This window comes from Trachurus japonicus, chromosome 24 (genome assembly GCF_045865225.1).
Source record: "Trachurus japonicus isolate A0001 chromosome 24, Traja_1.0".
Taxonomy (NCBI): Eukaryota; Metazoa; Chordata; class Actinopteri; order Carangiformes; family Carangidae; genus Trachurus; species Trachurus japonicus.
In genome coordinates this window covers 18645837-18670223 of record NC_140930.1, presented here as the reverse complement: position 1 = coordinate 18670223, position 24387 = coordinate 18645837, and the positions used below count along the sequence as shown (strand labels likewise).

The 24387-nt window shown below is 41.3% G+C and overlaps 1 protein-coding gene across 2 annotated transcripts; it reads left to right on the top strand.

Annotated features, from left to right (window-relative positions):
• Positions 1–970: 970 nt before the first annotated feature.
• On the top strand, positions 971–22931 carry hbs1l (HBS1-like translational GTPase). Of its 2 annotated transcripts, XM_085770820.1 has the most exons (18): positions 971–1125; positions 1799–1867; positions 1972–2103; positions 2267–2515; positions 12804–12912; positions 13042–13283; positions 14205–14370; positions 15053–15170; positions 16240–16386; positions 16874–16948; positions 18569–18686; positions 19321–19389; positions 19494–19598; positions 20500–20590; positions 20865–20973; positions 21109–21209; positions 21530–21674; positions 21855–22931. In XM_085770820.1, exons 1-18 carry the CDS (start codon positions 1083–1085, stop codon positions 21864–21866), a joined length of 2100 nt encoding a protein of 699 aa, XP_085626946.1. In that variant the 5' UTR covers positions 971–1082; the 3' UTR covers positions 21867–22931. The 2 variants fall into 2 exon arrangements, with proteins under 2 accessions (XP_085626946.1, XP_085626947.1); XM_085770821.1 differs by lacking the exons at positions 12804–12912; positions 13042–13283; positions 14205–14370; ... (9 more) ...; positions 21530–21674; positions 21855–22931 and adding an exon at positions 3391–6041.
• The last annotated feature ends 1456 nt before the right edge of the window (positions 22932–24387 follow it).

Genomic DNA, 24387 nt, shown 5'->3' with positions numbered 1-24387 from the left:
TGTGGTAGATAGGCTATGTTTCTTGTGGTACAAAATTAGTAGGAAAAAATTATGTCACTCTTTGGTTGCGTGTGTTTGTGCGAGGTGTTGAGTGTGGGCTAACATGGGCTGGTCTCTAACCATAGGGCATAACCTTTGACAAAAAATGGGTTAGACATTCACACCCGAGACCATAGGTGGGATTGAAAGCTTGTAGCCTGTGTGTTTCATGCAGGCAGACTCATTGTGTGTGTGACAATTATGTTGTCAAATGTGGAGAGGGGGGAAAAAAGCTGTTCATCACTTTGCCACTGCTCCTCTGTGATTCTCTCTCTTATGGTCATTAATATATATTTTAAATTAAAAAGAAGTGTTTGTGTGTAAGCAGATATAGGCTACATTTAATTTGAAACGTCATTCACTGCAGTCATCATCATCAAATCAGCCATAATTTTTTATTACCATGAGATTCATTGCGTTTTCAAGAACAGAAGTTATGATTCAAGTGTTATCCCCTTTCCGGTCCCTTACAGTTGAAACAAAGTTTAAATAGGTTCTTGTGAGGCCGTGTGGTGATTAATGATTAATATTTGCATCTACGTTTTATGTCCCTCCTACTCATTCCGATAAACAGTGTTTATTATTACAGTTGATTATTATCAACCCAAGAAACACCGACTAGGAATCAGTTTTTCTCTGTGTCATGCAAGCTGCCCCACTGACCGGCTTGCTTGGGAGATCTCATTATCTATGGGGAGATCTGATCCCAAGCCGCGTTGGAGGAACTGCAACCGGAAGTTACGTCAGCGAAAAATTTATCTCTAAAGAAAGTCTTTTAAATCTTTTTTTAAATGTCTACAGTGTTGGCCACCAAGAAAAACCCCCCGCATAAATACAATAAATTTAAAGACTTAAAAATATTTATTTTTTTGATGCATTTGAGGGTGTAGAATTTAATTTGACGTCCCTGCGGGCGTAACTTCACGCAGCAGCAGCAGCAGCGACAGTCACAGCAATGGCAGCGAGGCACTGAGACACATGCTACAACAGTCTGTGAGCCGAAAAACATTTTCGCTGGGGCCGAGAGACGACACATAAGCAAAATGTCTCGGCACAGAAATGTTCGAGGTTACAACTACGATGAAGGTAGATAACCTTAGCTCAGTGTTGGTCACGGTTTAAACGTCACTGCGAGGCCTCAAACCGCTAAACTCGTTAGCTGCTAAGCTACAATTCACTGTGACTGATGGTAGCCTAGCGCTAGCGGCTAACAGTAGCTAGTTTGCCTGGCAAGATAATGTTGCTGTCGTGTTACTTGGCACCTGGCACAGTGGTGATATAATATCAGAATAAAGTTGCATTGTTGAATATAAAGTTATGATTATTAACCGTAATGGTGGTAACGTTATCTCTATAGCAACTCAGTGTTGTACGTTAGCTAATGTTTTGTTTACTAAAGTTAATGACAGCTACCTAGCCAGCTAGCTAACTTTCCAGTGTTTTTGGTAGGACTATTACAAGCCTCTAATTCAAAGCTGAATGTGGCATAAAGACACTTCCTGGTATTATTACCTATTAGCTTCCAATTTTATCAAACCTGCGGTTAAGTCACGGTAGAAAATCACCTGGCTTCCAGTTTATTGTTTGTTATGCCTTCTGTGAATTTGCTGACGAGGCAAAGTGACACCTGTCACAAAGGACTCTTTCTCTTTACTACAGCCCCTTTGAGTACACGTGAATGTTTTTTACCAAGCACAGGAAAGGACACATTTGATTCTCTGGATTCATGATCTGATTGACATCTGATTTTTTTTTCTAGACTTTGATGATGATGACATATATGGACAGTCAGTGGATGATGACTACTGCTGTATATCACCAGCAACAGGTTGGTATCTTGGTTGATGAGATCAAATGTACATCACACAGTTTTAAATTGACATCTTATTCCACAGATTGGCCAATAAATATACATGTTTTTGATTTATTCAGCGAATCAGTTCATCTACTCACGTCAAGACAGGCAAGCACTAAAAGAGGAACCTTTAGAAGAGGAAGAATATGCAGATGAAGATGTTCCCATGTCCCCTACCACCAGCCACAACCTTGACCCTCTTGATCAAGGTAACTTTATAAAGTTATACAAGTGACAAATGAGAGTGGCTCTAAGGTCCTGTTGCATTTTTATTCTACCTTTTCTACAAGTATCATTCAGTGTTTAATGTGTTCTCTGTTTCTGGATCACAAATACAATTGCTGTGATGAATCTGTGTGTTCTGTTTTGTAGCCAAGCTGTATTCTTGTCTGGATCATATGCGGGCAGTGCTAGGAGATGCAATGCCAGATTCAGTCCTGAGCCAGGCAGCCGTAAGGTGTGGATTTGACCCACAGAAGGCCCTGGATGCAGTCCTGTCCGAAGACACTAAAACAGCACCAGTTAAAAGTGCTGATTCGGAGACAGCTTCATTAGCAAGACCCGTCCAGGAGAAAGCACCGCTTCCGCAAAGAACCAAACGAGAGCCTGCGGCTGAGAAAGGTACACCTAGAGCTGATCAAATTTGATGAATTTGTTGGACAGACATTGTTGTTGATTGGCCTACAGTTGTTATATAATTGAGAATGTTTATATCCAATGCACAAAGTGAATGAGTCATTGTGAGTGCTTTTCTTGTGATGTTGCTATTTGAGTTAGATCTGAGTTAATTCGAGTCAATAATTCAGCAGAAGCTGATTTTATTTGTACATACTGCAAAAACAAGGCCTTGTGTATGTGTACCACTTGTTCAAGAATCAATACCATTTATTTATAGATGTTGATTTCAAGCCAAAAATATTCTGAACATTCCCCATTCCCCACTGGCTTTAATGATATATAATTTAAAAGGAGTATATGTAAGGTTATACATAGTTGTGACTTGGGGAGTCTGGTGCAAATCTGTAAGCTTGCCAGTTAAGAGCACTGGAAATACAAAAGAGGAAGCGTTAAAAAAATAAGTATTGCCTGCACAGTGGGTGTTTTAGATTGTGATGAGTCAAATAAGGGATTAATATCAGAGAGGATGCACAGAAATGGAAGAACATGATTGTAGTTCAAGAGATTAATAAACAATGGAAATAATACTTTATATTTAAAACTGGATCACGATATGTTGACAGAATACATTCTGTCAACGTTCTCCAGAAAATACTTGGAAAAAATGAAATTTCAAATACTATTAACTAGTGTTCTGCACATAAAAGCATAACAGCAACAGTTTCACACAATGCGTGGGATGACACATTTTATCATGCAAATGTTTAACAAAATGCCTTCTTTCTGTCCCCTTCCCCTCCCCCTTACATCTATGGTATGATTCATCTGGCCTGCTGTCTCTCCTCTTCGACACCTGCAATTGGCTTTCGTAAGGTAAGGAGCCTGCTTGTCTGCTTCTCACACAGACATTACATCTGAGGCACATAACCCAAAATCTGATGGGTGCAAACATTCACAGCCATGTACACCAAACCCCTTGTCTGAACATAAGGTTGACCTCGTGGTTAGCAGCTCTGAAAATCAAAATGTTATCCGTCAAAATGTTGGTTCAGGTGTCAGTCTAGCACAGCTCATGTCTCAGCATCAGCAGAAAAGTAAGGAGACGGCAGCAGTTGATGCAGGACGAGGTTTGTGTGTTCCCTCACTAAGTGCTCTCGCCATAGGACCGAATTCACCACCGTCCATTATGTCTAACCCAAATAGCCTTTCGTTGGGGACACTGGCTTCTTTAAACATGTCCTCAGCATCAAACAGCTCCACTCCATCCCTCCTCTCAGCTTCACTGAGTAGTCTGTCACTCAACAAGCCTAAACTAACAACTGCAGGCTCTTCTCTGGCTGCTCCTCCTGGGTTTGGGAATCTCAATTCTTCTCTCCAGAGCAATCCGCTTTTAGTGGGAGTTGGAACTGCTGGTAAAACCACAAAGGCTGATCCCAAGGGGAGCCCATCGCTGGCTGATTTAATCCAGGAGCACTCAAACCACAGCCCGACTATCAGCAACTCTTTTCCTACTTCCCTTAGTGGTATTGCTGTGAAGTGCCAGGGCACTGCTGCAACTGCACAAACTTTCTCATTGTCTGAGCTAGCTTCACAGCATCAAAACAGGAGCTCACACATTCAGTCTCAATCACAGGGCACTGAACGACTAGCAGACGCACTTACTGCTTCTGAACCAACCAACATTACTCCAAGGTGCCAGGGTGGGGCCGTCTCACTGTCACAACTAGCCCTGCAGCATCAAACCAAGAGTTCCTCAGCCTCTCCTCAACCCGTCAGCACTGAATCTACTGCAAATGCACTAAAACAACCACCTGGCCTCTCTGAGCTGCTCTCTTTGTCACATTTGACTTCTGAACACAAAGGCGAAACCTCAACCACCTCATATGGGTCGCAGTACTCCCTCGCCTCGCTCCTTTCACCAGCAAAACCAGAGAAGGCGGGCGTGTTGGCAAAAAGCACTTCAGATGGCGGCGTCAAGTGTGAGCTCGACCACAAACCGAACCACCAAAACTCCAGGCAACCTAATCCAGGCCAGACTATTGATTTGAGCACACTCATGTCACAGTTACATGGGGCGGGCCCTCGTCACTTCGACAATGACCTCTCCTCACTCTCCCGTCCGGCTTCAGTCGCCTTGAGGTTGGATTCGTCAGTTTTTGCAACACCCTCAGTATTTGCCATGACCTTGTCGACACAGAGCCGCAGACAACAGAGGAGGACGAGATATGCATTGAAGAGAAAAATAAGAAGTCAGAAGACAGGAAGTGGTTACCAGCCCTTCCTCTGTAAATGGCAGGACAAATGTAAAGAACAGCTTACCCCACTTTCACCAATTGTACCATTCTGCTTTGACACACCGTCACCTGACGACATTGTCCGCGCTAATCAGCAAAAAGCCTTCACCAGGTAGACGAGAGAGGAAGAAAGAAAAGCGCTTACTGCGGTTGCATCCAAATTGGTGCTAAATTGACTCACTCGAGATCCTCAGATCTTTGTGGTGCGGTGCCCTCTGCTCCACCAAACTGGACTGAATTTAAAAGTGATGCAGCTCTCAGGGTCATTATTACCTCTGAGTCTTTCTAACTAACTGCTGTGACCCACAACCAGTCATGTGGAGTGAGGAAACGTTTGGGACCAACAGATGAACACAATGACATACCCACTGCAGAACACTGCTAAAAACTCTATAAACAGTATTATCACGGGCCGGCATGCCATGCATTATTTTTATTAAGGCAAAGAGACAAATCTTATGTTGCTATTGTATACAGAACAATATTCTTTTTTAAGTCAAACACGACAAAGAATGAACTACTCAGAACCACCTGGGCAGCTCGAAACAAATTGCAGCTAATATTTAAAGGATATATCAAAGGATTTTAAAAACTTTTAGAAAAAAATTGTCGTTACTGTAGGTATACATTTTAAATTTTGAGTCGTATTTTTGTATGCTTTGATAGCCATTGGCTTTTTAATTTTTGTATGACAGTGTAGTGCAAGTAGTGTAATCTTAGCCAGGGAAAACTAAAGTGTCTCTCATGGCATGGCCCCCTTTTTTTTTCTCTTCTCTTTTTTTTCTAGCTCTGAGCTGCATGAAGCCTCAAAAGAGAAAAAGAGGTTGATTTTGTTTGCAGGTGTGCTGCAGCTATTGGAATATGGATCAGTTAACCATTGTACTGGTTTACTGCTGCCTGTGTTTGAGATCATGGGGTTGACTTTTTGGTTTAGAGGACACCTGGAGATTTTCCCATGAGAGAGCAAGAGGAGAATACACACACAGACACACACACACGTTTTTTATTCTTTGACATTGATTAAATGAGTTACGAATGCAAGCACTGTGAATAAAGAGTGTACTGAATACATCAAAATGAATTCCTTCACACCTGAGGTAAAGTTTTTTTTCTTTCCTTGCTTTTATGAGCTTTTAATATGACCATGTACAGATGGGTTTGATTTACACTGGGTGTGTCATCACAAGTTGCCAGAGGTTAAGTTGTTAATTTTGAAATAAAGATGACTAAATTTATGTACTCTGAGTGCGCCTGTGTCTGGGCGTGTCCTTCTGGTCGTCTGTGGGTGTGCGTCTGTTTGTCTGGGTCTAAAAAGATACTTTTTTTTTCTCTCTCTCTAATGGATTCTACAGTAAAATCAGTACAGTAGTTTCCTCACTTATTACAAGTTGGGTATGACACCTGTTCATTCAGAAACAGTCAAAAGGGTGGAGTAGATGGCATCAATGTGAAGTCATTTAAGGGTTGAGTAGAGGGTGCGATTATTTTCTGGGTGAAATGATTGATTGGGAAAGAAAACTACATTATGTATCTGGTGCAGTGTTTGCACTGTTCAGGCTAGGCCAAAGTTTTTTTAAGTCATCTTGCATTTTGAGTGTGAGTCATTGGTATTGGTTTGAATGGTGAATCTCTCCCCTTAAAGAAGTGAATTTTTACAACTTAAGAATGAACAAGGACTGCTTGAAGGCAAGGGCAGATAACATCTTGCACCAACAGCAACAACTGTAAGGTGTCCTGTTGTGCGCATGTTGTCTGGCAAACCCTAAAAACTGGTTAAGTGTTGTCCTTAGGACACTTGTTTGCACTGTAGCTATGAGCCAGAAGAAGAGCAAAGAGTAATAATTTCACCATGATTGAGTCATATTCTCACTCTGCCTGGTGTGTTGAGTATTTTTTTGAGTTGGGAGGAAGGCTTTAGGTTTGACATGTGTAAACTTTATACAGGTGCAGAAAGGTGAGTGAAGTGGACCCTCGGGGTGTCAAACATAGACTGGGGAGCCTGAGGGAAATGATAGGCAATAAAGGGCACATAGTGGAAATAATGACAAGTCAAACATTAGAAGTTAAACAGGTTTCTGTCAGTGTAGTCCTGGGAGGATTATGTTTGGAAACAGTTAGGTGTATTAGGGATGCTGTGGTCTGCTTTGAGAGTCAAGATATGATGCACAGTATTTTTAGCTTTTGCACTGAGACAGTCTTCAAAAGATCACATAACCTATTAACAAGTGGGTTTGTCCATGAACTGTTTTGTCCTTTTCTCTAAAGGCGAGCCAGTGTGTGGGTTTTGAGCAGGAAGCTGCAGTCAAGGAGAAAATGTCACCCCAAGCACACATCGACTCGACACAGCCGATCATCTTACTCTCTGTCTCTTTTACACCACCTACGTAGGAAAATCTGATCATGTCTCTCGACTTTCACAGCTTTGTAAGAGGCTTTGTCAGATCAAATCATTTTGTGTCTTTACAGACTCTCTGCATTTCTGCAAAGGCGTACTTGTTGCACAAACATTGTTTTGTTGTGATGAGGTGCCAGCACTGGAAAATACCTTTTTAGACACAGCAAGTGGTCAAAAGAAAGCCAGTGCTTATGGACATAGACAGCTTTACTATGCTTTGTTGTGGTGTGGTATGTTCGCAGGAAGAAAGACTAAAAGTAACACACAAGTCTTTATCTAAATGGAAAAACTTTATATTACAAGAAGTTTGCAGCTGGCATGCACACTGCCTTCTTCTTGGTTCATTTATTGTTTGCTTGTTGTGCTGTTATAGCTTGGTCTCTGACGTTAATGATTCTTTTCTGCAGAATGATAAAAGAAATCGCACCAACTTATTGAGGGGCCTACAGTACTCAACTGTGAGCCAATTTGCTGAAGGATGTTAGTAAACTCTTATATACCTTTCCAGTTCACTCTTTTAGTAAAAACTGAATATGTAGTAGTTGTTAGTAACTTAGTTATGTACGATATTTGTCAAACCTTATATATTTTTATCACATTTCCCTCTGACACTTTTTATTATAGACATATATTACATTCTACATTCTCTATGTCAAGACCAATAATATGATTCCAACTAAGGATGTCACGATTATAGATTTTCTTGGTTGTCAGAGAAATAATCACGAATATCACGATTATTACGAAGTATCTATTCATATAGGACCAATTATTAATGTTTGAAGTATTCAACTGTTTGAAGTTTTTTTTTTTTTTTAATCTTTTTTTTTCTTACAAATGACGTGCTAACATTTAAATTCCTATCTATTCAGTGTTACGTTACTGTGTGTGGAGTGAGTTGGTTGACTTGAATACTGCTGTGATCTCGACAACATTGCAAATGAGGGCAAAACCTCAATGTCCTTTTCGAGAATAAAGGTTTGAAGTTAGTTCCAGATAAACAAACTTTTTTTCCGAGAAGCCGATGCATGGTACATTTTTACTTTAGCTCATACTCTTCAACTGGTGTATTATTTTGAGACGGGACTTCTCGTGTGTCTCGGTGCAGCGCGTTGCGCCGGTGTTTTCTTACCTTTCTACTGCAGATTTTTTTAAATTTTCTTTTTAAGTATATTTTTTGGGGGCTTTTTTCACCTTTAATGGACAGGACAGTTGAGATGGAGAGATAGGAATGGGAGACAGAGAGGGGGGAATGACACGCAGGATAGGGCTGTTCGACGCAGGCTTTGAACCGGGGCCGCCTGCAGTGAGGACTATAGCCTCAACACACAGGGCGGGTGCTCTATCAACTGAGCTAAACACTGCCCCTCTACGGCAGATTTTATACCTAATGGCCATTTGTACCTCATACAACCCCACTTCAAAAACGCTGAACTATCCCATTAACGTAATTTAACCCAGTTACTGTGTATTTACCTTTACTTTGGCGCACGTGATGGTTAATATCAGACGTATTTCCTCCTTTGGCTGCTGTTTCATTGCAGGATGTTTGACAGGCTGGCGAGCCGTTATCAACTTAATATGTCTGCTGCTATGAGAGAATCAGTCTTCCTCTGCCAAGCTTTACCACTCGCGAGCATCTCTGTCTGTAAACAAAGTTACACACGCGGTTGTTGTGTAACTTTGTTTTCATTCCGTGCCCGTTGCGCTGATCTGGTTCCGATCGTTCCGACATAATCTTTTTTGGAAAGTGACGGTATTTAGGAACCTTTACGATTAAATAATCGTGGCGTTTAATACCACGATGAATTGTGAAAACAAGTAATCGTGGCATCCCTAATCCAACACACAGTGCAACATTAACTGTGCAAGTTAATATCGAACTGCTTTATAAATGTAGGCCTAGTACACAAGATATTGAAGCCTTGTTCAGAAAACAAAGGCGGATGATGCTGTCCATTGTTCTCCTCTAAACTCCAAATGGTAAGCTCTTCTTGGCTGCAGGGATTTTCTCATGTTTGGAGCTGAGTCATTGTCATGTGGGAATGCAATTACCTAGAGGTGTGACTCAATATTAAGATTTTAATACGACTAATCATGCGACTGTGCTATTCATTACCATTTGCAGGTGTTTGGTGATTCACACAAATGTTAATGAATGCATTATGGCAGAATCTTTGGCCTTATGCCTTGGTTCGTCTTTGGAAAATGCGTAGTTGTGTCTGTCACTCAAAAAAAAAAAAATCAGCTGGAGTCAGAGTAGAGGGTGCGCCACAGACTTCACTTAAAATATGAACGACATATTTGTTAAATTATTTTGGCGAACAATATAAATCCGAAACGTGCTTCGACATGACTTTTTATTGTGCTGAGGATGAGACATTAATCTCACCATAGTTCTGTTTTGAAATACCGGTGTGTTTACAGACACAGTAGGTGAGAGTTCTCAGGTAGTTGGTATGACTCAAGCCGACTGCTGAGTAGGTATTTGTAGAGGATGAGGATATGTATCTGAAGAAGGGTTGAGGTGGTACCGACACCGTATATATATGTGTGTCGGAGTGCAACTCATTGTGAAAGTGGTCAGGTGGGTCTCAGAGCTTTTCCCTCAACCAACACTCTCATTTCCTTCCTTTATAGTTGTTTTTCATTCATGTCTTTATCAAATTTACAAATGTGAATGGAGAGTCTAACATCTATTTTTGGTTCACAGCTACAGCTGTTAATTTGGAGCAAAAACAGGCTACAATGTGCAATGGAGTGCCGAAATGTAGCATGATATACACTGCTGCAGATGGTTTTACTTTGTCCCCTCTGGTGGGAATCTCTTGTGCAGGAATTTAAATTTTCATGCTATTTGCACTATTAGTCACATCACACATGGTTTTCTACACTGTATCTGAACTTTTTTTTTTTAGCAGCCCGAGCAAGATGAAACTAAACTGAAAGAGAGGTAACTTTGACACAGTCATATTGGCTCAGACTCAGATACAATAGTTGAATCAGTGAATGTTTTTCCCCTTGTTTTCCCCTTCGATGGGACTAAGACGATATGAGCCAAGTCAAACCCAATTCTTGACTTTCACAGCCTTTAGCGGCCTCAAGTGGTGGGGAGCTTCAAAATCCACATTTTTTCATCAGAATTAATATTTTTAATGGTGGTGACCAATAGTTCACATAGTGCTCGATTTTTCTTTTGTAACCAATGATTTGAGAAAGTTTTGCGCTTTCCTGAATATTCAGTGTATGTGTTCGTGATGCTGTCAAACACAGACGGAGACTTTTAGATGACAGTGTGTATTTGGACAAGGGGGGGAGAGGGTTGATATTTGCATATCCTGGGCGGATTCCTCTTATCCTGTGCTCAGTTGGGCCCTCAGGCCAAGTAGTACAAATGAGTCACTCACTGTTAGTCACTGCAAGGGTCCTCTATCAAGAGAAATCCTGGATGGAAGGGGGCCAACTGTTTACCTGCCAGTCTAAACAGTGTAAAAGAGATACTGCTCTGAGCCTCCCAACCTGATTGTGCTCTATAGTTCTCAGGCCGCCCCACTGTTAGTGCTGCCCCCAGGCTAGCCAAAAAAAAAAAAAAAAATTATCTGGCAAGTCAGTTGTTTGCGAAGGCATTACAGTGTTTTGACAGAGCAACATGTTCAGTAGTTAAAAAAAGGGGCTGTTTATTGCTTCAGACCTTAGGGGAGTGTTGTAGGGTGCACCTGTCTGTTTCACCCCAGGTTAAAAGAAAGATTTTGCTGATCCATACGATTTTATCATCTAAAGAGACCACATGTCTCAGCTTGTGCTCCATGTGAGTGGACTGCAAGCTGTCGTCCGGTCTCCTGTTTGACACAGGTGGTAGAAACCAACACGTCACTGTAGTCGGGACAAGAAAAGCCTCCAGCTGCAGGAAGAACCCAAATTCCCCAGAGTTGTTCTTCTATCTCATGTTGCTGCATCCTGCACGACAGAGCACCATCAGATGACACAGAGGCTCGGTGATGAAGATGGTGTTGGAGATCTGTAACTGTTTGAGGCCCTGCTTTTACAAGCATGAGAGGTTTTCAGAACATTCTCTGGAGAAATAGATTAGAGGTGTATTTAAGCTTTGAATGACCCCTTTTTTCAAATGAGTTGTTGTTGCCTTTTAAACCTTTTAAACTAATATTGATCACAATGTGGATTAAATGGTGTGCAAAAGCCTGTGCTTTATAGAGAAAAAAGCCTCCTCAGAGTGCAATGAACTGCCTGCTTCATATATCAGTGTTTCAGAATGAGAGGGACTTTTTCTGTAATGCAGAGCCAGTCATTCAGAGAAAGCTGGTTAGAGAAAGTCCATTAATAATACTGGTGAATGACACCTCCTTTCCTCTCATTTTCCCTCAGGGTGCTTTTTTTATGATGAATAAACTGCACGAAGCTCACACACAAATGATTAGTACAATGCATAAAATACAAGTCAAAGCTTTAAGATAAAGAAGGTTTGTTAGCGAACCTTAAATCTTAGATGAAGAGTAGGTGAATCTATCTAAAAGGGGAGCAGCAGTTTCTTGCTCGTAAAGGTCGAAGTATTGAAATTATATCAATTATGAGCTTTTTCTGCTTTCACATGAACCAAAAGCATAAAAGGAAAATTACAATATATGATCAACAACATCACTCTTTAACGTTGCCTCATCAGTTTTGGTTACGTGTGTGTTGTGTGTGCCTTGTAGAAGCGGTGTAGAGTTAATATACATGTATTATACACATATCTGTATCACATAATGTGACGAAGCACACATTTACCTCCAGCCCTGCACTCTGCTGATGTGACACCTTTTCACAAGATTCATTCTGCGAAACGCTGTGTCACACTGCTCTATTTACGTGGAGACGGGAGGCAACGGCCACTTCTGAAATTAACCCTTTCTGAACCAGGATGACGCTGCCACACATGCACACGGTGTGCACTAGGCTCGGCAGTCTAAATGAATCAGTAGCAGGTTGATATGACTGGGACCGGTGGCCATTTGGGACTGGGATGACAAAGCACTGATATCAACAAGTCTCGCTGCTGCAGAATATGAGAGTGCAACCAATTGCATCACATGCCCATACTTAAGAATATATGTATGTTTTATGCCGGTAAGTGGCAACTGTGACCAGGAAAGCAGTCACAAGCACATTGTGGTAATATCCTCTGGATGTCCTAACACCACACTGAGCGGTACATTGCTGAATAAGCTTTCCCACACTTTTATTTTATTATTAGAAGATGTAGGAAATGTCACAACATGTGCTCAAGTTGGTAAATTTAAATGGAAAATCTAAAACCTCATGTTTAAGACTCATGCTCAGTCTGCTTCTCCACTTACTGTCAAGTCCAAATTGATTGCGTGAATTTACATCAACATGATCTTTATACAGTAAAGTACAGTACATTATAAATGTGGAGAGTGTGAACTAATATGTATAGAACATTTATCTTTGCTGATTATCACTGATAGGTCTTGTTATGCACTGTAGGAAAATTTTAATATGCTCCTGTTGTCAGAGACCACGATGAGTCATGACTGCCATTGTTTATAAGCAAGTGTTTATTTTGTTCCTCTCTTTTTCTCAGCTAAAAGCAGAGATGCTTCTCACAATAAAGTGGACGCCGAAGTGGTTCCCAAAGTGGCTCGCATGACCGTGTCTGGCAAGAAGCAGACCATGGGCTTCGATGTTCCCAGGTATCTGAAAACACCTCTGCTGCTAATGATTTTTGGAAGCTGTACGCTGGCATGATTCACATCTGTTGCAGAGGAGAGAGAGAGTTGAGTTTCATCATGATTAATACTCGCCCACGTTTCTCTCCTCAGCACGGCGGAGAACGGCAGCCCCGCCGCTTCGGTTCGCCGCGGCTGCAGTCCCGAAAACGCAAACACCGCACCTGCCACAGAGACGCCCACCAAACGTCCCGAGACCCCATCTAAAGGGTCGAATGGGGACGAGCCCTCCACAGTTCCCACCCCGGGCCGCAAGTCCCGGCAGGCGATCAATATCAAGGCTGAGCTGGAGAAGAGACAGGGGGGCAAACCTCTGTTAAATCTAGTGGTTATAGGTAGGAAGAAGCAGCACAGCACCACCACCACAGAAACCACTTGCAACATGGAACTTTAATACATGCCAAAGAAAAAGATATTCTTACTCCCTCCATACAGCACACAAAACACAGAGGAAGTACTGCTTGCTTTTGTTACACAACTTAAGCATTTTGTTTTTTGGGGGTTTTGCATAATAATAAAGCAACAAAATTTGTAATTGTATTGTACTTAGGGAGTTCCATTTTCCCTCCAAAAGTCACTTTTCTTATTTTGCAAACAGTGTGCATGAGGGGGAAACATTGCAACATGTGCTGGTGTGAGGTGGGGAGAAAAAAAAAAAAAAAAAGGAAATCGGCCTCCGCCCCATATCCTTTATTTCGCGAATGTACACTATGTGCTGATTACACAAGAGCAGCAATTAACTGTCTGATACTGTATGTAAATGCAATGTTTGATTTCCCTCTTTGGTGCGAGTGTGTCTTAGCTTAGCAGCACTGAGAGAGAAAGTTGGAACTGCAGACTGGAGCAGTTGCTTGATCATATTTTGCTCGTTCTCAGTTAGAAAAGGTGACTATGTAGTTTCAGAAGTGCAGATGATTCTAGTTTCCCACAGCCTATGAAACCTTTCGTTTTACCACGGCCCTCTCCCTTCCCCCCCTCTCACCCTTTATCCTTGTTCCCATTTCTGTCTACCTCCCTCCACTTGTGCAATTCTGTTTCTTTCCTTCTCCCATCTGTGGCTTCCCTTCACCATATCTAATGTTCTCTCTCCCCCTACCTGCCTTATCTCTCTTACGACAGTCTTCCTGTCTAAGCCAGTCTGTCTTCATCTCTCCCTGCTATCTTCTCCACCCCCCGAAGCCTCTGTATTCGATCACTTCCTGTCTTTTGACAGAACTAAACCTTTGGTATTATTACATTTGTCTCTCTCTCTGCAGGTCATGTGGATGCAGGTAAAAGTACGCTGATGGGCCACCTGCTTTACCTGCTGGGCAACGTCAACAAACGTACCATGCACAAGTACGAGCAGGAGTCAAAGAAGGCGGGCAAAGCCTCCTTCGCTTACGCTTGGGTTCTGGATGAAACTGGCGAGGAGAGGGACAGGTAACATTTTGAACTTGAAGCTACAAAATATGCATGGGCAGCAAGACAATCCCCCCCTCCACATTAAAAGCACAGGTTGGATAAATAAAGACACTCATGAAGTGCAGTTACGATGCTTACGAAACTGTCTCCTCCTGCTGTCCTCTTCAGGATGATAAACCAAGAAATTTGAGTCAAAATTTGACCAGTTGCAGGTATTGTTAGAGTCAACCTAATCTAGACCAGGATGTGATCTGTCATCAACGGCTTTCTCATTGAAATGACTAAACGTCTCCTGCACTGGCTGGGACATGTTTTGCTTTTTGACAAAGAAATACATGTTATTGTTGAAAATGTGTCTGCGTTTGCCCCCTTTCTGTTGTCGTCACCAGAGCGAAACGGAAGCGAAATATGCCAGAAACAGAAAGTGATTCGGGTGGGAATCCATATTCACTTATCAGTAACTTCTGAAGCCAATGCGTAATACAGTGAGAGACTGAGAGCCTCGCCCACCAGAAAACGTTGTTCTTGAACTGCAATGGACTGAGATTTTAAATCAGCATCCTTCTGATGGGCGGTCCAGACACTCCAGACACTTGTTTTCCCCCTTAGTTTTGCTTTTACTGCACATGATAGAGACAATTGTTTTCAACTTTGTCACATACTTGGGCCAGAATACGCTAATTATTTGTGTTTTCTACAGAGGTGTGACGATGGATGTTGGCATGACCAAGTTTGAGACAAACACTAAGGTGGTGACCCTAATGGATGCGCCTGGACACAAAGACTTCATCCCCAACATGATCACAGGAGCTGCACAGGTAGACTTTGTAAAAGTTGAAACATACACTAATCACAAATTTAAACTAATTCATGAAAATTAAGAGGCATTAAGAGTGTTTGAGGGATTTAGAAGGCTCAGCATTTTCCTTTTTGTTTAAAAAGTTTTGCAGCAACACAAGAAAGTTATAGATACTATATAGGAGAAAAGTAATACAGAATTAAATACATTTGAAAATAAAATTAAAATCTAGCAAGGTAATGATTAGTATTTAATATCAGAGGTGAAACACATCTTTAATATAATAGGTGGTGATTATGGATAAAATCCTCTATTATATTATATTACAGCTTTTGTAATTTGATAATACAGCATTTACACATGTTTTTTGGTACTGATTAGACAATATTATCTACAAAAAATCTTAAGACTGTTTCAATAGCTCATTTGTGGCTTAACCACCATCAGATTTTAACTGCTCCTCAACGTGACATGAAGCTCCCCTCAAACTTTGCAAATCTCCCCCTCTGATCAAAATGCTTTTCCTCCCTCACTATACCATCGCCCTGCCACACCCGTCAGCGTGATTTGAAATAACTTATGTGGTTTTGGGTGTTGGTGTCAGAAGGTGCACTTGCCGGCATGGGCGTGCTTGTCTGCCTCCTTTTTTGGGGCTCTAATGTGATTTCTCTTTTTACCATATGACTGTCCTCACGTTCAGCCTCTTCGTGTAGTGACTAAGGGGTTTCTGTTGTAAGCAAAGCGAGGTGTCAGTCAGACACGTACTCTGGAGGTCAGGAGGATGTTTATGAGCCTGAAATGAGCCAGTGAAGTGTTTAATGAATTAATTTTAAAACAACTGAATTCAGTATTTCTACATAACTGCATTTAAAAGTATTTGTTTCTCAAATACATAAAATTGCCCACAGATTAAATGATTGCTCCAATAAAATTTTTAATTCTACTGAAACATGAACAGTTGCAGTGGTGTGTGCAGGGTCGGTCTTGATTTTAGTTCATGCTTTCTAATATTATCAACCATCAGGATTCATTGTGAGCTCAAGTGGACGCATTGTTTTCCTGATCTTTCCTCTGGTTTCCGTCTCCAGGCCGACGTGGCTGTGCTTGTGGTGGATGCCAGCAGAGGAGAGTTTGAGGCGGGCTTCGAGGCGGGGGGTCAGACCAGAGAGCATGCCCTGCTGGTGCGTTCGCTGGGTGTCACTCAGCTGGCTGTGGCTGTCAACAAGATGGACCAGGTCAGACTTGATGCACATCACTGCAGCAGATACAAAAAATATTTCTCTCACAAAACGGCGAAGAGTTTTTCATTTTCACAGATGACACATGAATTCAGAATCCATGTAGATGACGTAGAATTAAAAATCATTTAAAAGTTGCTTTTTACTTTTCAGAAATCTTTTTAATCTTTTTCAAACAGCGTTGTGGAAAGTGAAAGTTCAGAGCATGAAGAACACAGGAATTCACTACTAAACTCTCATTAAGTACCAGAATTCCCCTTTGACAAGTCATACACTTCTATATATACTCTGTACTGTATTTAATATTTTCTCTGTCAGGAGAGAAGGCAACCTTAGGGAGATGTGTGCGATTGTATTTTTGATTTGCTTGTTTCCTATAATCACTGGCATACTGCTGACACATTTCCTTTTCAAAGCTGTGCTTAAGGGGAAACTTTATGTCTGTGTATTTTTCCTTTTTCCTTTATGTGTGTTTGTGAATCAGGTAAACTGGCAACAAGACCGTTTCCGAGAAATCATCTCCAAACTTGGCCACTTTCTCAAGCAGGCAGGATTCAAGGTGAGGTGGCACAAGCTCAATCGACATCTTGACGTCTTACAGTTTTTCTCTGTTGGTTTGGCTCATTTCTTGAAACAGAAATTACATTCTTAAAACTATAAGACCATTTGGCCAAACAGTCTTACAGTTCTGCACAACATTACAGCTCACTAGCAAAAGCGCATATCTCTCCCAAAACTGTTCACACATGCTTCAAAACTAGATTCCTTTACCATGTAAAGTGTCAGTACCATCAAAATGGCAAAGATCTTTCTCAATTGCTTTTGGCTCATTTGCATTCACTTAGTGCTTTTACCAAAAATAAACGGGATGGTTCAGCATAACACCATGGATGAGCTGCAGAACCTCATATCTCTCCCAAAACAGTTTACTTATGTGTCAAAACCAAACTTCTTTCTCATGTAAGTAGTCAGTGCCCCCAAAATGCATCATCCCTGTGGCATTCTGTGAGCACTGCAAGTCAAAATGCTTAGATGTTTTGTCACTATGGCAGAGACGTATGAAACCTAAGAAAAGGACTTTACAGTAAGAGCAGCCTCCAAAATTTGACATCACACACACTGCACTCATATTGCCAAGGAAATTGTAACCATTTTTATTCACATATAGCCTAGATAAAGTAACTCAAGATTATGTACTGTAAAAACAAAATGTATAGGCCTACAGTTCTCTGTACATGTATGAAATATGAACACACAAAAAAACAGAAAAAATATACCAAGCCTATAGTGCAGTAAACAAAGTTTCACGAGTAGAGACATTTTCACTGGTCATCACTGTCATCACCCTCTGTCTCCTGGCCACCATCTCCATCCTCCTGACCATCCATACGCTGCGCTCTGATTGGCCACATATTTTCATCAACATCACAGCGGATATTTTCCCTCGCGATGCAGGCCCTAGCCCTAGCCAAGCTCTATATATACGCGTTTGGCAGCATTCACAATCATAGTCAGCACCAGTCAGGTAGCTAAACAGCTGATTGATTGGTCATCTGAGATGTAGGAACTCCTCCTTCGTTAGTCAAGTTCTAATTTCACCTGACTGTCAATTACTGTCATGAATTTATGAAATGCTGCAAGAAATTCATATGGTTTTCATGGTATTAGCCTACAGTATGTTGACTAATTTTGACAGTTGAACAGACTATTGTGCATATGATGATTTACACAGTTAAATCATGCTGACATGTTTTGGAGAGAGCAACCATTAGACTGAGAATCAACTAATCAGCTTAGATCAACAAGATCTATTCATTTGGAAAATGTGCTAAATGTATGCTCATTGTGCTAACTCTAGGGTACTTGTACATAACCATTTGCAAAGATGCACTAAGACACTTGAGACATGTACTAAGACATTTGCAATTTGATGAAATCAATGAGAAATGCCATTCTGTTGTGAACATTTGCAAGGTGGTTTGGAGATTTGTCCATGCTATTTTGAGAATGTAATTTCTGTTTCAAGAATTGAGCCAAACCAATAGAGAAAAACTGTAACTCCTCATTTATCTCAATGTTTTAAACTGTTGTTTCATATGAATGGTTCCAGAGGTCTTATTTGGCTAAGAGGAAGTATTTCCTCTGAGTCTGAAACCGTTTTTTTTATCTGTTTCTGCAGGAGTCTGATGTTTACTACATCCCCACCAGCGGCCTGTCAGGAGAAAACCTCGCCACCAGGAGTTTGGTTACAGAGCTCACCTCCTGGTACTCTGGCCTCAGCCTGCTGGAGCAGATTGGTAATGCACACTGGCATGCATCGACCTGCCCGAAGCGTTTACTCCCTTTTAACACTTGTGGAAAAAATAATATATAAAGTTCAAGCTGCATTTCTGCCATTTTTCATCGATGGTCTCTTACAAATGTGTGAACAAATTTGTGAACGTAGGTTTTTGTCGATGTTTATCTTTAGACGTCTGGACTGGAGTTTAATATTACAGTGCTTGTTTGATTTGAAAAATAGAATGAAATCATACCCGTAAAAAGCTTGACTGTCTTTCAGGAACCTATAGCATATAGCTTGGCTAACCACTTGTTTAAAAAGAGGTTGAGGTTAAAATCTGCCAACGATTATTCTAGCTGAATCAGATCTGTTGAGCATTAGTAACTTAATTTTCAAAATACATTTTGATACTCAAAACACAGATTTTGAGTGGAAAAAAGTGAATTACATTTTATTTACAGTTCATTTATAGTTCATAATGCCCGTCACTGCTAGTAAACTGCTGACTTGCTAGATGCTAGACTTGCATCCAGTAAGGCGACAAAATAGTGTTATTCATCCAGTAACAGTGAAAATGATTCACCAGGCTCCTTGTGATATTTACTAACCTTTCCTTTTTTTCTTCCTCTTTTGTGTCTTCCTCTCTAAAGATGCCTTCAAGTCTCCTCAGAGGTCTGTAGACAAACCTTTCAGACTGTGCGTCTCAGATGTGTTCAAAGGTAAAGTCAACGACGTAGACTTAAATTCAGTGGAAGATTTTAATTATTATGGCCAGTTTAATTTCTCGTTTTCGTGTTAAAGAGATTGTGTTTTCTCCTCTCAGACCAGGGTTCAGGATTCTGTGTTACAGGGAAGATCGAGGCAGGTTACATTCAGACTGGGGACAGGATACTTGCTATGCCTCCCAATGAAACCTGCACTGTCAAAGGTATGCACTGGTGCGTCTCTGCTGCCACTCTGGTATTCTGTCTGACTTTGGTACCTCCGTTTCAATTTTAATTCGGCCTGCGGTGAATTTTCTTCATTCATGGCAGTAAAGGTTCATAAGCTACAATTTTTCATTTTTAATCACAAGGACAGTCACTCCGCAACAACAGAGCACGAAGTTTGTTCCTCTGAACGTCATACGTATATTAATTAAAAAGCTGACAAGAATGCCACTTGGCTTTAAAGGGACTACGAGGAGTTTCGGAAAGCGAAGTGTTTTAACACTACATTTCCCATGAGCCTTCACGCGTACGTTGAGATTCTTGGACCAGCGCAAGACGGACGAAAGCAAAAGCATTTGCCAAAAATGTTTTCATTAAACAAGAATGAAAGTCGGAGGTTCGAAGATGATCAGATACCGCCGTAGTTCCGACCATAAACGACGGCAACTAGCGATCCGGTGGCGTTATTCCCATGACCCGCCGGGCAGCGTCCGGGAAACCGAAACCGAAACTAGGAAATGCTGGGCGAGTCGACCACTAAATAATAATATCAAAATAACTTTAAAGACAAAACAATATATTTATCGAAAATGGACCCATTAACAAGTGGGTAACGTAGATTCATCCACATTAATATGAGACTCTTTTATAACCAAAAGCAGACTCCTCGGCATCTCTTCAAAGAAGTTCAACTTGTGCAGAAAGAAAGACGAAACAAATACAAAATGCCCCAAAATCATAAACACAGACACTAAACTAAGACCAAGCCATGCTGAAGTAAAAGTCACATCTTGTCAGGTTAAGAAACACCTGCATCCGAGTACAGTGAAACTACCAAGTGAGAGGTAAACACTGCCATCCAGTGGTGAGCAGAAAACTTACACTCTGTCTGCACTGCAGGAATTACTCTTCACGACGAGGCTCTGGACTGGGCGGCAGCAGGAGACCATGTGAGCCTGACAGTCACCGGCATGGACATCATCAAGATCAAGTAAATAAGCGAAACACGACATAAGTATTAAATCATGATGATTCTCTTTGATGTGCTACGGTTTACATGGCTGCTTGTCTGGATATTAATTGAAAACAACAGCAGTTAATGTCTCTCTCAAACCTACCACCATTAGATCACTATATAATGCACATTTATAAACCTTTTATAGAAAGCAGTAAGGCCTGCTTTGCTCCCAATACCCTTTTCTGGTGATGTGTTATTATATACTGTATATCTGGGTATATACTTTGTGACACCTGTTTCCTTCCAGTGTGGGCTGTGTGTTCTGTGATCCTAAGGAGCCCATTCGAGTCTGTACTCGATTCAGAGCACGAATTCTCCTCTTCAACATCGAGGTCCCAATCACACAAGGCTTCCCAGTAAGTACAAGCACACACACTCTGGACACTTGCTACCGCTAAGAGCTTTTCATTATAGCTTCAGGCTGTCTGGTTTGTTGTATTTATATGTTTATTCACTGTGATATTGTTTCTCTGTTTGCCTTTTCTGTGCAGGTATTGTTGCATTACCAGACAGTCAGTGAGCCCGCCACCATTAAGAAACTGGTTAGCGTCCTACACAAAAGCAGCGGTGAAGTCCTCAAGAAGAAACCAAAGTGAGTTTGCATATAAATTCACACATCGGAATCCCCCTTGTTGGAGCTGAGGTTAAGGTTTTCTTTCCCAGCTAATGAAAAAGCGCTGTAGGAGCTGTGAGGAATAAAGTAAAAGAATTAAGTTACCGAACAACTTAAAATTGCTGAAATGCTGCTTCACAGTGCAATAAGTCACCATGTGTGCGGTGCTGTAGTTTTCTCTGCCTAATAATCGCTGTCATCAAACCACATAGAACAGCTGAAAGCACTTTTTCTAAGAAGTCTTTCACATCATTTGAATTTCATACATAAGAAGAATCCAATCTGTTGTTCCTGTGCAGGTGTTTGACTAAGGGTATGAACGCCATCGTGGAGATCCAGACCCAGAGGCCGGTGTCATTAGAGCTGTACAAGGACTACAAGGAGCTGGGCCGCTTCATGCTGCGATACGTGGGCTCCACCATTGCTGCTGGGGTCGTCACTGAGGTAAAGTACAAATAAGAGTCAAAACAACGTAAAGACTGTGTTACTGCACAAAGATGTGTCTTTGTTTTGACGTACTGTACTTTAAAAAAAAATTGAGCAAAAGCATTTAGGCGTGTTAAACCCAGTGGAAGAAGTGAGACTCGATGACATCAACTGTAGTTTTGTTTTTCCTCACCACAGATCAAAGAATGAAAGACATATTTCCATCAAAGCAGAGCCGGTCAGGCCTCGCTCTGGAGACTGCATGCAGCCAGAGACAAAAAGTGCAATTCTTCAAAGAGATGTCACCCATGGACCCAGAGCATCACAACCCTCCATCCATCACTCCGACCAGCGCGGTAGCTGCTTCACCTGACTGCTCCCGGCAACACTACCTGCACAGATACCAACTGATATCCTGACACAGTGATGCTTACCCCCCACTTCTCATTTCCTCCCTTTGTGACCGATCGCCTGTCAGTAAAGCCTTCTTGCTCTCACATCTCCTGTTTGATCAAGCCAAATCAATAATATAATCAGACTCTGGAAGACGACGCTACCACGCCGAGATTTCAACGGTGATTGATTTCACCGGTCTCTCCTTGAAGGAGCCCAGGCTGGTCATGAATTCAGTCTTAAAGATAATGCAACCGGGTGCAGATCAACCGTGGTATTGGCACAGCATTTGACTTCTACTGTATTTAAGGAGTGAAAGAACAAGCTCACATTTCATCTTTAGTTAATGTTAACGCTAATATAAGGACAGACGATTCTGGATCCAGGTTACAGCACATCTTTTATCCATAATAAGGCTCTCCTTATCAAAACTGCTGAATTAAAATGACTAATTGTAAATTTACAAGAGAAAGATGATGTTATGTCATGTGGGAGTTGAGGGCAAAATGTTTTTTTTTTTAAACCATTAATATGTCTGCATCTCAAATTATGTAGCTATGAGGACATTTAAATGTTTACTCTAATCAAGGTAGAGTAGCTCTTGAACAAAAAAGGGAAAGTTAATTTCCACTTCCATTTGGAGAAAAGGCAGAATTCTCATTCATAGAGAAATACTTGAAATACTTCTACAAAGGAGATGTTTAGTAAAGCAGCAAAATGCTTTTTGAAGGGCTTTTTTTTTTTTTTTTTTTTTTTAAATTTCTGACAATGAAAGACTCAGCTGAATGGAGGTGGGAGGTTGATGGAGCTGTATTTCTGTTTCTCCATGTGTTCAAAGAAGGTGTGAAGTTAGATGATGCGAAATGAACATGACATCAGCAATCTGTGGTTTGAGTTTTGATTTCAATAGTTTGAAGTGTCCACTCTGTGAAAATCCGCCCCAAAGGCTCTATGACAGGGTTACACTGGGGTTTTCAATGTGGAAATACGCATGTGAAAGTACGTAGGAAGCGAGAATCTAGACCTGATCGCTTTACCGTCAAGTTTAAGAGCGACAGTGCTGGGGTCACTCCCGCTGGAGCGGAAAGCACCATGGTAGCCAAGGAAATTTTTCTCAATGAAAAGTTGTGTGAGAAAGACGGGAAACATCAAAGTTTGAAGTTTAATGAAAAATGAAACTAATGAATCCCAGCGTACACACATTTAGCCTTTATTTGACAACACAGACAAAAGAGAAAAGAACAAAGTGGTAAAAATGAGTGAATCAATAGATTAACAGACAAATTAGTTTCCTCTTTTCTCAGATAACATTTCTGTGGCTGTCAGCTAGAAACAATGTTTGACGAAGGTGCTTTGAGATGATGTCTCTGATTAAGAATGAGCAACCTCTTTAGAAGTTTGTGTGCAAACACGGAAAAGTTTCTGTGTGTGTGTGCATGAAAGCTGGCCACAGGTTTGTTTGGGAGAGAATGGACAGAAATATACAGTATGGTAACACCTTACAATATGCACAGATCTGGTTAGTCTGTTTATATTTTAGTCTGTTTTTTGTTTTTGTTTTTTTGAAACTGTCTCACGTCGATTGAAATAATCTTTCCTGTGTTACCTGATGTGACATGGTTCGTGACTCGATGCACCACAATCCAACCACGGGCTATCTGTTCCCTCGTGATGTTCACTTATCACTGACACAATACCACAGATAAATATTCATCTTAATATGACTCACTTGTGCAACATGCTGCTTAAACCATCCGTCACAAACACCACAGAGCTGTGTGTGATGCTGCAAAAGGCGAAGGTCTCATGATGTAGAATTTCCATCACACAGACAGGCGGATGCAGCTGCCACAGGATGGCAGTGTTCAGCAGATGTGAAAATGACACCACACACACACCCTTCACACAGACAATATGTACAGCTCTGAGTCTGTGTCTGTCACTTTGGGATACGTTAGAACCGCAAAGTGTGAAAGTCTATGGGCCTATACAGACTCCCTGAGAGTCCTTGAAACGGATCCAGCAGAGCCAGGAGCGGGATGGCAATAAGAACTGTTAGTACTGCGAGTCTGGCAGCGTGTAGCATAATGATGAATCGCTTTCTCTGTAAACGGATGAGTAATGCTGTGGCTTCGTAGTCAGAAACTGCACTTTCTGAATCAGTACTCGCTAAAACTGACACACGGTTGTCACCCTTGTGTACACAAACCCAAAAAGAAAAAAAAAACACACACACTTGAGGATCGTGAACCTTTCAGTATGTCTCATGGAGAGCTGTGTGTGACTTACTGTTGAGAACTTCATGTTCCCATGATACTGAGAGGTGAGCGCTTGCCCT